Source organism: Capsicum annuum, chromosome 9 (assembly GCF_002878395.1).
Source record: "Capsicum annuum cultivar UCD-10X-F1 chromosome 9, UCD10Xv1.1, whole genome shotgun sequence".
NCBI classification, from domain to species: Eukaryota; Viridiplantae; Streptophyta; class Magnoliopsida; order Solanales; family Solanaceae; genus Capsicum; species Capsicum annuum.
Window position 1 is genome coordinate 2,337,176 of NC_061119.1, and position 17,691 is coordinate 2,354,866.

General features: G+C 28.2%; 1 protein-coding gene across 1 annotated transcript; it reads left to right on the plus strand.

Moving 5' to 3' along the window:
* Window positions 1-7,494: 7,494 nt before the first annotated feature.
* Window positions 7,495-12,434, plus strand: LOC107843199. The gene is made up of 3 exons (XM_016687419.2): window positions 7,495-8,496; window positions 9,994-10,180; window positions 11,669-12,434. Exons 1-3 carry the CDS (start codon window positions 7,723-7,725, stop codon window positions 12,190-12,192), a joined length of 1,485 nt encoding a protein of 494 aa, XP_016542905.2. The 5' UTR covers window positions 7,495-7,722; the 3' UTR covers window positions 12,193-12,434.
* The last annotated feature ends 5,257 nt before the right edge of the window (window positions 12,435-17,691 follow it).

Genomic DNA, 17,691 nt, shown 5'->3' on the forward strand with positions numbered 1-17,691 from the left:
CATGCACAAGTACTTAATATTTTAGTAGTACTAACTTTAAATGTTAAAAGTAGTGCCCTTTTTATGTTTCATTCTTGTTTTAGGAAGTGTACTTTATTAATATTCTCCATTTCTCAAAAAGTTTTTTTTAAAAAAAACTTGAAATTGTAAAATCATATTGTTTATTTAGGGCAAAAGAACAGGGTTTGAGAAAATTACTCGAACTCATGATCTATAGGTTATATTTATTATGGCTCCGAAAAATTAATTAAGAATATTTAAGATTCAATATGTGTATAAAAAGTAATCTAATGCACTTATACAATATATTTTTTCAACGAAAGATGACCGTAACTCGATCGTGGCTTTATTTAAACCAACAAAAAATAATCACTATCCCAAAAATGACCTTTAAATTCATGGATTAAATTACAAAATATAAATAGTCAAAATTCAAAAATTGAAAACATAAAAAAACAATGGACAAAGAAAATGATTTTTACAAATTCCTACATTAATTCCAGACTTTATGAGTTTTGAGTTTCAGAACAAAATAATTTTCGATAGATTATTTATACATACAAAGTAAATTTCTTATACAAATACAATATTCAAATCAAATTTACTAGATTCTCTTGTACCACTAAAATAAATATAAATTACTAATTGATTAGATTTTATAAAAGTTGAAGCTCAAAGCTGACAAAAATGAAAGCAGAAATCCAGAAAAATATATAGGCATGCCACTAAAATACAGGAACTAAAAGATAAAATATTTCCACCTTGGTGAAAAATAGAAAAAATATTCTTATAAGTTGGCTCGAATATTACGATTATCGAAAAAATAATAAGCAAATTAAACTATGTGTGCGTAAACTGGCTCGGACTTGATGGTTATTAAAAAATATGTAAACTAATTTTTACTTTTATTTTTACATTTTATATATCTAATCCCTTTTGAATATACAAATCAATGTGTCAATTCAAAAAATAGAAAGTAGGCTATCTTTTTTCTTTTCACAAACATTCTCAAACTTAAAAGATTTGAAAGAATAATGAAAAAGTCAAATTATTTGAATTAATAGTGGTTGAAACTAATAGTATTATTTACATGTCTAGTGAATATTTAATTAAACAATGATCTTTCAAGTCTTAAAACTAATGTTGATTTCAAATTAATGGGATTATTGACATTTACCAAATACTTTCTTTTGTCTTACTTATCAAAGTCAAACACACTTCTACTATTATAATTATAGGTGGTGTGAACAATCATCTTCTCGGACTAGCAACTGATCTGCTGGCAAATAGGGCTGGACATATTTTGGTTTAAATCGAAAAAATAAAAAATCGAATCAAAATTTATTTTTTGTTTGGTTTTTTGGTTTTTCAGATTGATTTCGATTTCAAATTTTAGAAATTTAGCTAAACGGTCTGATTTTGGGATTTACAAAAAAGAATTTGGATAAACCAAAATTATATAAATAATATATTATAATATATACATATATGTATATATATATATATAATTTAATATATATGTAAATATACTAAAAATATAATATAATCTAATATAACATATAAATATATAAATTATAATCATTTAGTAACCCTAAATCTTATACTGCTTTGCTTTAGACCCTAACATTAACGTGAAGGTTGCAGCGGCGCTCAATCATCCTCAGTTCGTCAATTCATTTGAAATTTCAACATCGCCAACGACAGTCGTTTGCTCAGTTCGTCACTGCCGTCGGCAATCGCTGCCGAGTGCGTCCACTGCCGTCACGCCAACGGTGATGACTCAACGATGTCGATATTTATGGTTATTTCATGTGTATTAAATTAATTATATTTGAGAATGAAAAATAGGTTTTAAAAAAAGATTATTTTTCTAAAAAAATCACTAATTTTAAATGCTCACTACTTAAATCTTTAAAACATAAATAAAAATTCAAAATAACCAAACAGAATTTGTAAAAACTGAACCAAACCGAACAATCATCTTCTCAAGAGCTCTAATGCACCGAACCGGACAGTCCCTTTATGTTCAAGTTCTCAAAGAAAGAAAAAACTTGAATTTTCACTAGTGTCAATTTCAAATTTTGTGGGGCTTTCATTAAAATTAAAATTCTAGTGCATTGTAACTGTGGGTCAAGTCTTACTATCTTTTCAAGTCAAATCAATAAGATCTCATTTACATAATGTTAATAATAAGAAAAATTTAAGTTTTTTTTTTTTTTTTTTAACCAAATCATAGAATATTCAGGACTAAAAAGTTAATTTTTTCCAGAAACATATCAATTGTTCCTCTGAATACTTTTAATTAAGTGACAAAAATTGAAATAAATGTTTTGAAAGGACAAAATGACACAAATTTAAAGATTAATAACTAATTTTAGTGAAAAACATATTTATTAGTTGATTAATGAATTAATCATATGAGATTTTGTAGAAATTAATTAGACTAGTCACTTTAATTATAGAGATATAGTACATCTATATAATAATAATTACAATCTTAGGTTAACAACCTGTTCATAATGATAATTGAGCTCCTTTATTGCACTTTTATACATCACATAAGTAGCTTGACTAATGTTTATGTTACTTTTTCCTTTTATATTTATGTATCAAATATGGACATACTGGCTCGATTGATTTAGATAAATATATCCAATATGTATATACTGACTCGATTAATTTAGATTCACTATTACGATCAAATAGATTCGCTCGAGGATCCTATTCATTCTCTGTCATGCCACTTTTCAACTGTTTTTTTAAAATATCTAGTCATGGAGTTTCACATTTCGCAAGTGAGACTAGACTTCACAGTGGGTACTAGGGTTTTATGTGTAAAATTTGAAACATGTAAACAATGATTATTTTTTTTACTGCAGAGACTTAAAAATAGTTATTCGTAAATTTTATTAATTTCTACAGAAATAACACTCAGTAGCCACTTTTTGACGGTCTAACAAAACAACCATCATCATAGAGTTTTAAATTTTACAAGTAAAAATTCATGACAGTTTCTCGAAGTTTCACCTCAGAAATTTGAAACTTTACAATTGTATTTATTTTTCAATTACAAGTATTGAAAGGTGGATATATTTGTGAATATTGCTCAAATTTTCTTGTACTTATTGCCAATTCAAATAATTGATAGTCATAATTTAATATCTATATTAACAAGGTGTGAAACTCTTAAGTATCATAATTTTAGGCCTAGTTAAATTGGTACAATAATAAGCTATTTGTACCAAATTGTTTAATTCAAAGCATTTTAGGTATAGATTATGTAAAATAGGCATATAGAGGATAATGTTATCTTTAATTTTGGGTTGATTATTTAATTTCGAAATTAGTTATTTAGTTATCTTACTGTATATATGGATAATTTATTTGTAACTCTAAGCAAATACAGGATAAAATAATAGGCAAACAACAGAAATCTCGATTGTTTAGAGTTTAATTATAAAATTTTCGACATTTTGCATAATTACTAAAAATCTCGATTTTGGGTCTCTTGAGATACATAATTAGATCCAGATACATCCAATGAAAATATATTTTTTGTTTGTAGAGATACATAATATATCCAACGAAGATATATTTTTTGTTTGTAGAGATACAAAATTAGTTCCAAATACATTTTTTTCAATTTTGAGTCTGTTGAGATACATAACATATCCAACGAATATATATTTTTTCTTGTAAAGATACATAATTCATTTTCGATATATTTTTTTTGTTTTTGAATCTATCAAAATACATTATTAGCTTCCCGATACATACATCCCAGGAAAATACATAATTAGTTGAATTTTCTTGTAATTATTTTATAAGAATGAAAATTTATATAACTATAACAAGTTAAGATTTATATTTATGTTATTTTTCTTAAAATAATCCTGTATTTTATTTCGAAACTATTATATATTTATACTTCATGCCCAAATGACCAAATGGAGGAGCCCAATTTGTGTAAAACCGGCGAACCAAAGAATTTGTAGGCCGGTTCATATGTCACTTTTGTCTAAGGACAAGGACAAAATCATTAATAATCACTTTTACCTTTTGTTATTATTAAATAATAAAAAAAGTACTCAAATTAATGATCAATCAATTTATAAGTTAAGAATCGTAAAATCTCAATTTTTGTAAAATTTATTTGTTTGATGACTCGAACGTATAAACTCAAGGTTGGAGGTGAAGGTATTTATTATATCAGCGATAAGATTAGAGGTGGAGGTCGTATGTTTATTATCTGAGCAACTCTTCTTATCGAATTCTTTTTCTTTTATCCCTTTTTACAGCTTATACCTTTTTTAAATTTGTCTGGTGACTCGAAACATGCAACATTAAGACTAGAGGTGGAAGGTGTTCAACTGTTTACTGTCTGAGCGAGCGATTCTCACTTGTCGAAGTCTTAGAGGTCAAAAACCTTAGTTGATATTTTCTTATACCAAGTCTTGATAGGTAAAAATTATCCCGATACCTTATAAAAATAGTCACAATATACACAAACTGGCTCGAACAACGAGTGATAAAAATTACAAGAACATTTTTAGGTTGTTTTGGAAAAGTGTCAAATGTTGGTGCAAAAGTATAATTGGTCCACAAATGCCATCTCTCAGCATTTGCCAGCTCCACCCCCTTTCCTTTTCTTTATATTTACCTTTTCATTTTTCATTTTACTTAAAATTTATTGTCTCGATTAATTTAAATTTATTAAGACGCTAGATTAATATTAAAGATATTTCAATCATGAAATTATATAAGCTTACAATTTTAAAACAACGACCTTAAGAACTAATAAATAGATTTTAAACTTAATTTTTGTGTATATTAAATAATTTTTTTAACATATAATAATATATAATTTGAATTAAAATTATTAAATTTTACCGAACTCGTATCGTAAAAGCTACCTACGCTCCTATGTGGGGATAATGGATGTAACTTTCACTTTTACCTTTTCCACCACTAACCACCCCTCTATCTACTACACCTATACACATATAGATATACAACAATTATATATATCTATATGAAGTTCGAGAGAGAGAGACAAAGAAGTCCAAGCCTCTCGGATCGAGTCAGGTTAGAGCAAGGGGTTCATCCAATTTTTTTCGATTAAAAAAATTTATAAATATATTTATAAAATTAAATTATTTTTTATGTATATATTATTAATAACGTTTGAATTCTTTAACGTTTCTGTTTGTTTACTTCTTTATATATTTCAATGGGTGGTATAGTAGAGAGAGAGAAGAAAAAAAGAGTAATTTCGAATAGCGGCGGACTCAAAATAGGGGTCGTAGGTGGCTCAGGGAGGTTCGAACATATATTACTGTCCACGCTTTAAGGTTCTACTTGAAAATTAGATCTCCCGGCTGTATTCTTGATTTTGTGGGTGTCTTTTTGACTCATGTATTTTTTTTCCTTATATTTCGTATATTATTATACCTAATTTCATCAGGTTTAACACGTACAGAAGCACCATAAAAGTACTGGAAACGGACAGAAAAGACACTTCAAATTAAACCATTTCCATGAAAATGGTCATGAAATTTAAATTTCACTTTTTAGCCATTTCAATTTACTGGCTTGTTCTATACCGTTTCTACACACCTTTTATACAGTTTCTGTACAAATCACATACATATAAATATTCTACACAAAAATTATACAGTTTTGATACACAATTTATACAATAACTGTATATTTTTTTTACACATTTTATACAACAATTATATAATTTTCATACACTTTCTATATATTTTATACGTATATATATTTGATAGAACTATACAATTTGTATACATACATCTTATGTAAATACATATTCTATTTAACAATTATATCATTTTTATATCATTTAATTATTATTTTTAAACAATAAAAAAAACAGAATATTTAATCAGTTAAAAAATTTATAGCAAAAAAAATTGAAATATTTTTAAAAGGATCGAATTGCTCAAGTTGAACACTGTATCAGTATTATATATGGACTGTATATAGACTATGCAGGCTAAAATGATCTAAATTGAGAAAGAATAGAAAATGGTCATAAAATGATATTTTTTCACCCGACTAGACATTATATGTTCATATGCGCAAACTTAAATTATTCTTTTCTAAAGTCTTTTTCCCTAAAAGTACACATAAATCCGAACCTGAAACTCAATCACGTTTAACGAAAATTCTGATTCCGCTACTATATACACCTACTACTACTACAAACCATTTTGTTGTGGCAAAGGCAAGTGGCACCATCCTATATGTTAGAGTTATTTTTAGCCTCTTACTATTCATCAACTATATAATTTAATATAATATAATAATAAAATCATATAGACAAAAAAATTTGCCTGCTAATTATGGTACACTATTACTACAAACCCCACAGTCCTACCCATCTACTGTTTTCCACCTCACTTAAACATATGTCCATTTTATATAATAATATATACTTTCATTTTATTTTATTTTTTTAACATATACCAAAAAAAATTCATGTTTTTTATGTGTAATTATTTAGTATTTATTTATTTATCCACCATGCATTTTGCCTCGATCTTGTAAACACTCCAGATTTGAATCAGGAAGTCTCCTCATTCTTTCCCCAATCCTACCCATCTTCCAACAGCGACGGAATCAAAATTTTTATTAAAAATATAAAAAAAATAAATATATAAATTAATCAAATGTATTCAATATCTATTATGTATATACTTATAAGAATAATTTTAATTATGTAAAAATAATATAATTATTTGTCGATGCTTCTAAAGATTTTACGAGCTCACGTGAATTTAGTAAATTTTATGCAAACTCTGTATTTACATATACCTCTGTTGTTTCGTCCAAAATAACTATCGTTTTTCATTTCACGATAAGAACTTGGTCAACTTTTTAAACTATATTATTATTACTATATCGATTTGAAAAGAATTATAATTTATACTATTTTTTATAATCTTTTAAGATCTATAATTTTTAGGTTCAAATCATCTTTGTTATGAAATAAAAAAGAAATAGGCAATACAGTAAACAAAAGAAAAAGGAAGAACACACACAGATTTCACGTGAAAATTCTTGACGGAAAAAATCACGGACAGAGGAGGAGAAAAATCACTATATCGGATGGGAATACGAGGAGGAGCCAAAGTGTCAATAACACATCAGAAAACCGTCAGAAAACCAACCCTCTAAATCGCACTTATATAATATGTGCGTACAAGGGTCGAACATGGGTCGCACAATTACAGTTTTACCAACACGAATCAAATCGCGATCTTTACGGATTGGATCAATAAAAAATTCGGATCACAAACTCTAACAATCCTTTATTTAGTCCAATTCAGCTTTTAAAATTAATCAAATCAACTCTAAAGAAATGAAATATGATAATTATTTTGAGACTAAAAAAGTACTAAACGTCGATAATTATTCGACTATACGTCCAATTATTATTATAACGACTTGAAGTCGCCACATAACCAAACTTCAAATTCGGAATTCGTCTCGACTTTCTACCATAACTCTTTCTTTTTTCTCGAGTCTCTAACTATATGTACACAACTTCCCCACTTCCAATTTCTTCCATTTTTCAAAACCCACATAACAATCCCCACAGCAACTCCAATTCCAATATCTCTTTGTTGAAAACTCTTCAACAAAAACTCCATTTCAAAAAATTAAACCCGCGATCTCTGATTAAGAATTTCGTCAGTAATGGCACACAAACATCTACATGAACTTCTACAAGAAGATCAACAGCCATTTCAACTTAAACATTACATTGCTGCTAGACGTAGTCAACTCAAAAAACTCGATAAAAACCCTACGAAATACTCGTTACAAACCGTTAAGAAACAAAAATCGATACCTAATCCTGCATTGTTATGCAAACATGCTTGTTTCGGTATCGAAAAATCACCTGTAAACTTCCTTCCTACACCTTCCCCTTCCCCTGTATCAACAAAAAGTCCAGTAACAAGGAATATGTTTATTCATATTCCTGCTAATACGTCCTCATTGCTGCTCGAAGCAGCAATGAGGATACAGAAGCAAAAAAATCGACCCAGAGTAAAGAAACCCCAGATGACTCTAGGGTTTGGTTTATTCGGGTCGATTTTGAAGAAAATCAAACAAAGAAATACCTACAAGAAAAATGAAAACATTCATAATGGAATTATGATGGGGAAGGATGATAAAGTTACCCGTACTACTGAGTCGTATACTAGTCGACTCAGTAGTGCGGGTTGGTCAGAAGAAGAAGAAAAATCCACTATGGATTTTGAAACTTCGAGTAGTTGTTGCCACTCTGACCATGAGGAAAATGACGTTCTTAATGAAAATGTTATTCATAATTGTCATTTTTGTTCGAGCCCTGAAAATAATCTCTGTTGTTCGAGGCCTTTAAGTCCTTTTACATTTGCACTTCAGAAATCTCCGGCGTCGACAAGTTGCCGTACGCCGGAATTTTCATCGCCGGCAGCATCTCCGGTATGTCCTCTTGTCTTTCTGCTTTTGTCAGTATAATAATATTAGTAATAATTATTATTACATCATATAGTAAATTTCATATATTAAAAAATTATACTACCTTTTTTATATAAATAGTATCTGAGGTTTCGATATGAGCTTTAATATGGAATCGCCTTTATAAAACGCGTTTTATATCAATATAAATTTTAAATTTGATCGTACTTTAATAAGAGTATTGAAAATGAGTTAGAAATCCGACGAATAATTAAGTAATTTAAACATAGTATATAGTTAACTTATAATTTATATGTACACATATAGTATGGCATATAATTTGTTATAAAGAGTTAAATTACATAATTTAACCTTTCTTTTACTTTTTTCCTGTATTAATTGATTTTTTTTTTAACCATTTGTGTGTATATTAATTTTACTTTAATAGAAGTCAATTCATATGTTAATAAAGAGTTTAATTTCTACTTATACACTTGGAAATTTGGAAGAATTTTCACTAAAATGTAGACTAGAGTTAATTTGTTATAACATATTAAATTGTAAAATAAATTCTTTTAAGTGCATATTATCCCTCACAAAATAGAAATAAGATTTGCATATGCTCTTTTTCGAAGATCCGATGACTACGTTTGACCTGATTTTTATCTGTCGGCAAAAGGATCTTGTTGGTCTGATTGGGTGGCCGGAATGTCGATAGTAAATGACAAAAATGCCCATGTAAATTTTTGGATTTTATAATCAAACAAATGTATTAAGGAGAATTTTGTCATTTTCCCTATGTGGCTAGAAATTTCTTATTTGTTTGATATTTGGACCTTTTCTATCACGCCTCTGCCACCAAAATCTTTTTTTAATGGACCTTTGTCTAAGAAAATAATATTTATTTTTTTTTGAAAAAAACATACATTTTCATAAAAAGACAAATCCAAAAATTTTGTTTTTTGGATCTAATTCTAATTGATAATATCATAATCACAACATCACACCTTTCCATGTTCCTTCAATACCATAATCATGTTTGACTAGACACAAAATAATTTCTTTTAATAAAAAATTATATTTTAAAATAAATTATAGATATTTGTGTGACTATAAGGTTCGATGATTATTATTATTATTATTATTATTATTTTTTGAATAATATGTTATGATTTCTTGATTTTGTCATGCCTCTTTACTTCTACTTTGACTTGTGTTATTTGAACTGAGAATTTTTCGTAAACATCCTTTTATTTTTACTAAACTCTTCTCAGATCTCACTTATAAAATTACATATATAAGTTTACTATAAATTGGGATTGAAGGAGTCTTAATTGATAAATTCTAGTGATATATAGAATATAAGTACAAAATTAGTCAACATCATATAATTCATGGCCTAATAATTAATTAAACATTCCATCAAATAATTAAAACACTATACCTTTTCTTAAAATTATGTACTTTATTATATATATTTGTAATTTAATTAATTGGATTTTTTTTCCCATGATTAATTAGGACAAAGAAAATTATGAAGTTTTGGCAAATATTGAACAAGAAGAAGATGAGAAAGAACAATGCAGCCCAGTTTCTGTCTTGGATCCTCCATTTGATGATGATGGACATGAATGCGAATACGAGTACGAGGATGAGAATGAGGATGAGGACGATTTTGGTATCGAATGCAACTATGCACTCGTACAAAGTACGTATATCATTTCCCCGAACTTACTTTAAATATGTATGCGCGATAAATGATTAATGATTCATATTGCTGATGTCAACTTGTTTGACACTGAGACATAATTATATATCAATTAAGTAGTATAAGTACATACCATAGAGGTTCTAATAATAGATAGTTCCTAATATATGTACTAATATACATTGAATATACAATAATTTAATTTAAGTAGTTAGTAGTATATAATTAATTTGTTGTGAAGTCATTTTCAAAGAGTTATGGAAATGTTGATTTCTCTAAGGACATGTTTGGTTGGATTTAATACTATAATTGCAAAGTCATAACCAACATGATAATGATGATTTTGATATATATGTCAATTATTATTTTCATGTGGGATCCATAAAAAGTTTCAATCTTGATTAAAAAAGATTTGTATATGTATATGTGTTGTACATTAATATGACATATAACATTAGTTTTGATGGTAAGTCTTGTACATCATCTTGTCTATACACAAATCATCCCTTCATTGATGGTGTAAAAAATATTTATACGATCATCGTATTGAAAATTAGTTGCATCAGATACTTTAAAACTGTTGTCACCTTCGTATTATGTTGCTCGAATTCTTCAAAAATATCCACGGATGCGTGTCGGACACTCCAAAAGTGGTGCACTCTTTGGAGAATTCGACACGAGTGCGGCAGCATTTTGGAGAATCCGGACAATATAGCATCCGTCATTTGAAGGATCCGGCTCACATCTGACAACATTTTTGAATAGTCAGAGCATTGTACATCGTATGAGGTTAAAATATGCTGTCGAATTTTTATTTTTTACATTGTCAGTCTATATAACTTAAATTTTTTTATTAATGACAAGATGACCCCACACTTAGTACATGTAGGGTTTTTTCACTTAATTGATATGTTTGTCCTCTCTTAAATTTATTGAACTTTGAGAAGAAATTAATATCAAACTACTTGAATTTCAAATATGTTTGCTAATTTTGGGTTCTGCTTTATTCAGTGTTTTTTTTTTTTCAGACTGTTATGATTCAGAGGGAAAGTGATTAAATGTTAGGGGGGGGGGGGGGTACATTTAGTAGGGTCATTTGTGTTGTTTTGTAGCAATTCTATCTTTACCATTTGTTCATGTAGTTGTAAATCGCATTAATAGTTGTATAATATAAGATCCTTTTTCTGCTATTATTTGGATAGTAACAATAAATACAAAGTCAAAAGTGGACAGTGAGGTCTAAAAATCACAAAGTAGTAAATGTTGTTAGTTTCATTTGTACCTGTGTTGCTCGGACTATTCAAAAACGTTGTTATACATGTCGGATCCTCTAGAAATGCACTAGCTATTTCTGAAGGGTCTGACACGCGCTAGTCAATAATTTGAAGAGTCTAAGCAACACATATTGTTACTACTATGTCTGGTTGCAAATGAATTTTCTCTTGAAAATGAGTGAAACTTATGTTGATTGTCTTGTATTGCTTATAGGAGCACAACAACAGCTTCTATACAAGCTTCGTAGGTTCGAGAAATTGGCAGAGTTGGATCCTATTGAACTCGAGAAACTGATGCTCGAAGAAGAAGGCAATGATGATTGCGAAGATGATAATGTTGATGATGATGATTCAGTGTTATCAAACAGAGACCGGGATTTTGAGACGTTTGCAAGTGAAGTGACAATCCCTTTCGACATGAAAAGGCTAGTCTCAGACCTAATATCCGAGGAGAAAACCGAGATTAATAGCTCGAACAATAGGGAAGAAGAAGTCGTCTTTGGACGAGTATGCAAGAGGTTAGATTCGTGGCAACATGTTAGATCAGACACCATCGATATGATGGTTGAATCGGACTTGAAAATCGAGCTTGATGATTGGAAAAAGTTTCAACAACAAAGGGAGGAAACTGCATTGGAAGTTGAACTTTCAATCTTTAGGTTGTTAGTGGAAGAATTGGCTGAGGAGATAGTCAAATCTTGGTATTCGAGCCAGCGTTGCTATGTGAATCTGAATTAGTCGAGACACCAATAGTTTAACTTTTGTACTATGACTTAGGCTATAGTTTGTAGTGCAACTCAAAAAGTTTTTTTTGGGGTGTTAGACAATAGTATTAGTAGTATTTAGTTGCAAAATTACTTATCATGTACATGTGAGACTAAAAACTATAGCCCTCAATTTTCTTACTAGAGGAAATAATCTTTGTATCAATTCATTATGGCATCTTCAATTCAATTCAAGGGCATTTGTCCCAGTCTCGATGAACAGAGTTATGCTAACACTTTTGCTATCGAGAGGAATCAGGTAATCAGGCGAAATAGTCGAGGTACATATTAGTTATGCAAAACTTATAATACTGAGCGGTTGCAAGTAATCAGTACGCAAGTTGTTCAGTTAGTAGTCAGTGAAGGTACACATGTGCTGTTTAACCAGTAATCGATAAAATAGTCGAGGTTCAGCCAAGCTGATCATAATAGAATCAAAGTCTATACTTTGATAAGATTTTAAGTAAAGAACATGATTCTAGTATTATAGCACAAGATTTATCAATTAAAGTAATTCAACTTTACCTTAAAAAAAAATAATATTGAATCTTTACCTTAAAAAGAAAATAATATTAATAAAGAATAATCTTTTTTCAACCTTTTAACTTTATCCACTCTTATCTTTATTTACTATAATATAAATGCTTTCTAGCTACCACTAAAGAAAACAACAAATCCCAACCAAAAATATTCTCACAATTATGAGTTAGCTTGCTTTACATAATTAAATTCAATAAAGTATTTCATAGTGAATAATAATAGTATATAGTTGTGAATTACAAAAATGTTAGAAAGTGTCTATGGGACCTAATCCAACTAATTATGGCTCATAATTGTTTAAGCAAAAGTTGGAGAATAATGTTAGTAACATTTATTTTTGTACCATGGATTATGGAATGAGGTGTCACCTTTTAAAAAGAGATGCATAGTTGTATAATTACCCTTTGGAGTTAAAAAAAAAAAAAAAACAGCTCGATCCACTTAAACTTCTATTATATGCGGAGTTCGAAGAAAGATCAGATCACAAGGATATGTTATATGCAATCTCACTTTATATTTGTATAAGCAGTGGTGGAGCCACCTTTAACCCCTTCGACGAAAAATTATACTATTTTTATACTATTTTACATGGTTAAAAATATTTTTTTATGCATATATATAGTAAATATTGAACCCCCTTCGACTAGTTCGTATATATACTTCTGAACCCCCTCAATAAAAATCCTGACTCCATCACTATGTATAAAGAGTTATTTTCACGACTTAAACAGTGAATCACGTGACAACAACTTTATCTTTTTTCGATTACAGAATATGAAAAAGCATTCACATTAAAAACATATGATATATAAGAATAGATGCTTCTTGTTTGCACCTTTTTCATTGTGTTTTACACTTTTGTTTTATTCTTTTTTACTCCAATTACTTTTTGTTCAAAAGAGAATACTATGTTATAATACAAGAGTGGAAAACACAAGTTAATTAAGAGAAAATGATCATTTGGATTTTTTAGTACTAAATCACCCTATTATCTATCAAGAATCAATTAAAAAAAGACAGATCGATGTAAAAATATCGCATGTGTTAGCCTATCGTAATACAAACATTGCCAATTATTTTCACAGCTCAATCTCGTAACCTACAAGTCACATAAGGCAAACTTTTCTTGCATGCTTGAGTTTGAAAAGTAGCGATACATATTAATTAATTTGAATATTAACATATAATTAAGTAAACCATAGTTTAGATAACGAAGCTTTGAGAAATAAATTAGTGATCTTAGATTAAAATAAGTTCAACTAATTCTCTCTTACAATTAAATAAAACATTCTCAACATATGTCATAATAATAAGACCTTAGATTCATTATTAGGTGTATATTTTATATTTATATATTATATGAAAATAAGTGGTAATAATGAGTTAATTATAATAATGAGAAAAAAAAAATCTATATAGATAATGAAATATAATAATGATGAGAAGCATCTTGTTACCACTAGCTACAAATTGTTTTTTATATTATGAAAAACAGCCAAAAATGACTAAAATTAGAACATAGAGGATTAAAAATTAGTAGTATAACAAGAACATATATAGATTATTTAAAGTGAAATTAAATTGAACTCTTGTCATGTTATCTCGAGAGAGAAAAGTGTACGCAAATTATATTGTTGTTTCATGAAGATAAAAAAGTGATCTGAAAAACCCTTAATTTAAATATCGCACATTTATAAAAGCAATAATATTATTTACAGCAGTGTTAAGAGATCAAAAGATTAGAAGAATTAGCATATATAATTTGAAGATAATTTGGATATACCGATTAATAAAAATATATTATAATTATAGAGTTAATTCCTTAAATAGTTATTGGATTAAAGTTATCGAAACTAAGTACCAATTTCAAGTAGGTATTATGTGACATAATTATCAGCTAACCTATAAATAAGGCTAATTAATATCTTAATAATAGATTAATAATTTGGTGATCAAATAAACAATAATTTATACCAAAAGTGAGTGTTCATTCATTGTATACTAAACTTTGGGTACGTAAATTAGTGCCTTGAACAGTATTATAAGAATCTATTTATTTGAGTATACTGTTTATATTTAAATTAATTTCTACTAAACCATTTCTATATCATAAAATGATAAATCACACTATTGTACTTTTAATTATATGATATACATTGGTCTACCTTCTTGCAACAATATATTTAATTTTATTCGCGCATCCAATAATTTTACTCTTGAATTAAATTTTACGCGATTCATCATCGTACGAGCTTATCAAAAAATTGATTGTGTACCACCTACATTTTTGGAGTATTTATGATAACCAAAGCTACGACCGAAAGTACGTATATATATGCAGTGGTGGAATCAGAATTTCCATTGAGGGAGTTTTAAAGTAAATATACGAACTAGTCGAAGGAGGTTCAACATCTACTATACATACATAAAAAAATATTTTTAATCATGTAAAAATAATATACATAAAAATAATAAGATTTTTAGTCGAAGGAAGTTCGGGTGAACCCTTGGATGAAAGGTGGCTCCGTCCCTGCGTGATCCATAACTTTGCTATGTTCATACTCATCTACCGAATCATTGACTCTGATATCTGATATCAATTATGAGTTAAAATAAATTAAAAATATTTTCATGATAATATCTTTTTTTTTTATCGATCATTAATATAAAACCTTATTCGCACCTCAAATAGTACTACAATTTGTGATCTTTTGATACAACTTTATCAACAAATATTTTCAAAATTAAATAGAAATTGACAAGTTGTGGCCATAATATTTCTCTTATGCATATTTATTAAGGCAACTTTTATGATAATTATTATTTGTTAAAGAATTAATTACATCATGACAAAAATTGTCCATCATTAAGATAAGTCAATCCCTCATGATGAATTTTTGGAAGATTGGATAATAGTTAATTTACACGATAATTCCAACTTATAATTAATTTTGTAAATTTTATATTCAACAAACTTTCTAACTCCATATTTATAAGCGAAAAAGGTCAGAAATATATCTAAATTTTGATAAAATTTGTTGTAACATGTCTTAACTTTGTAAGGTCCTATGACTCCCTCGATTATTTATTATCATATTTTTATGATATATATTTGTTCAGCTAGACCACTTCAGATTATCAGACCTCTACACACTCAGTGCGGATGTATTCACACAGTGATCCAACTAGACAAATATATACCACAAAAATACGATAATAAATAATCGAGGGGGTCACACAAGATCCCCACAATGTTAAGACCGATTTGGCGAAATTTTGACGAATAAGAATTATATCTAAATTTTGATGAAATTTACCGTAATATGTCTCAACTTTGCGGAGGTCCTACGACCTCCCCAATTATTTATTACTGTATTTTTACGGTATATATTTGTTTAGCTGAACCACTTCAGAACCTTACGCGCTTAGTGCGCGTGTATTCACATAGTGATTCAGCTGAACAAGTATATACCAAAGAAATATGATAATAAATAATTGAGGATGGTCACAGGATCCCACAATGTTGAGGCGTGTTACAGCACATTTCATCAATATTTAGATATATTTTAAACTTTTTCCCTTATTTATAATTGAGGATAAAAGTGTAAGAAAACAACAATAATATATTAATTTTGTAAAATGACAAATATTAAGAACTATTTGATTTGGATCGAATCGCGATCCAAATCAAACCGATTAAAAAATCGATATTTGGTTAGGTTTGGTTTTGAATATTAAAAAATCGATACTAATTTTATTTGGTTTGATTTTACTCTAAAATAACCGTCAAAATAATTAAACCGAACCGATTTATATATATATTATAATTATTTATATATTATTCATAAATACAATCTAAATATTTGTTATATTTTATATTTTAATCATGATTTAACTTTAGTCGTAACACATTCAGTCATATGTCTTCATCCAATTGACAGTACCTTATGAGATTCTAAATGAATTTCTCATTTTCAATGACAAATGATACTAATTGTGAAAATAATAACTTGTTGTATATTGAATTTTACAGTTGAGATTCATTAGATTATAGACAATCACTAATTTTAACTTTCTTTTTAAACTTTGTTGAACAAGAAGTTTATGTGTTCACCTTTTGTGAGGTTTATACTATCATTCTGTTAAATATTGTTTTTTAATATTTTCTTAGAAGTGTTCATATGGTGTTGTCATGGCTTTGCCGAAGTATAACACTCAGTTGACATCATAGTTTCAAGGTTGATATACAACACTCGGTTGACATCTCATATGTTAGATTGGATTTGTTTTTAAAATTTTCAACTTTCATCAGTAGCTAAAATTATAAATTGAAAAAACCGAACTAAATCAACAAGAATCAAATCGATGATTATTTTTTTATTTGGTTTGATTTTAGAAATTTTAAAATCAATTAAGTTGATTTGATAATAATTTTAATCAATAACTGATCCAAATCGATTCATGAACACCCTAATGTCAAGTATTTTGAAACAGATGAATAATAACTGCTGGTCTCTTTTTTTTTTTTTTTTTAAATTAAACCATAATTTATTTTTAGAAATGAATATGCATTTATATAGTGCCAGTAGGTATAATGTCATATCTATCTGGTTTCAGAATTAAAGTACAGCAGTGTTTGCATGCTTGCAAATTAAACAGCTGTTAAATTCAAAGCCCTTTCTAGCTATTTTCTTTATTTTTTATTCGACATTCGTATTGAAATTTGATTAATTTAAATTGTCCTGCAAGTAGAAGTGTACAGATCAAACCGTCAAGCCAAATCGAACTGAAAAACCAAATCAAATTGAAAAAAAAAAATCGTTTGATTGGTTTGGCATTAGAAAAAAAAAACGACCATTCTTGATTTGGTTTGGTGTTAACAAAAAAAAAATCAAATCGAACCCGAATCAAACCAACATAATATATATATATA

Coding starts and splice junctions, on each gene's coding strand:
- LOC107843199 (XM_016687419.2), top strand. CDS start 7,723: ATGGCACACAAACATCTACATGAACTTCTACAAGAAGATCAACAGCCA. Junction 8,497..9,993: donor CATCGCCGGCAGCATCTCCG/GTATGTCCTCTT, acceptor ATGATTAATTAG/GACAAAGAAAATTATGAAGT. Junction 10,181..11,668: donor CAACTATGCACTCGTACAAA/GTACGTATATCA, acceptor TATTGCTTATAG/GAGCACAACAACAGCTTCTA.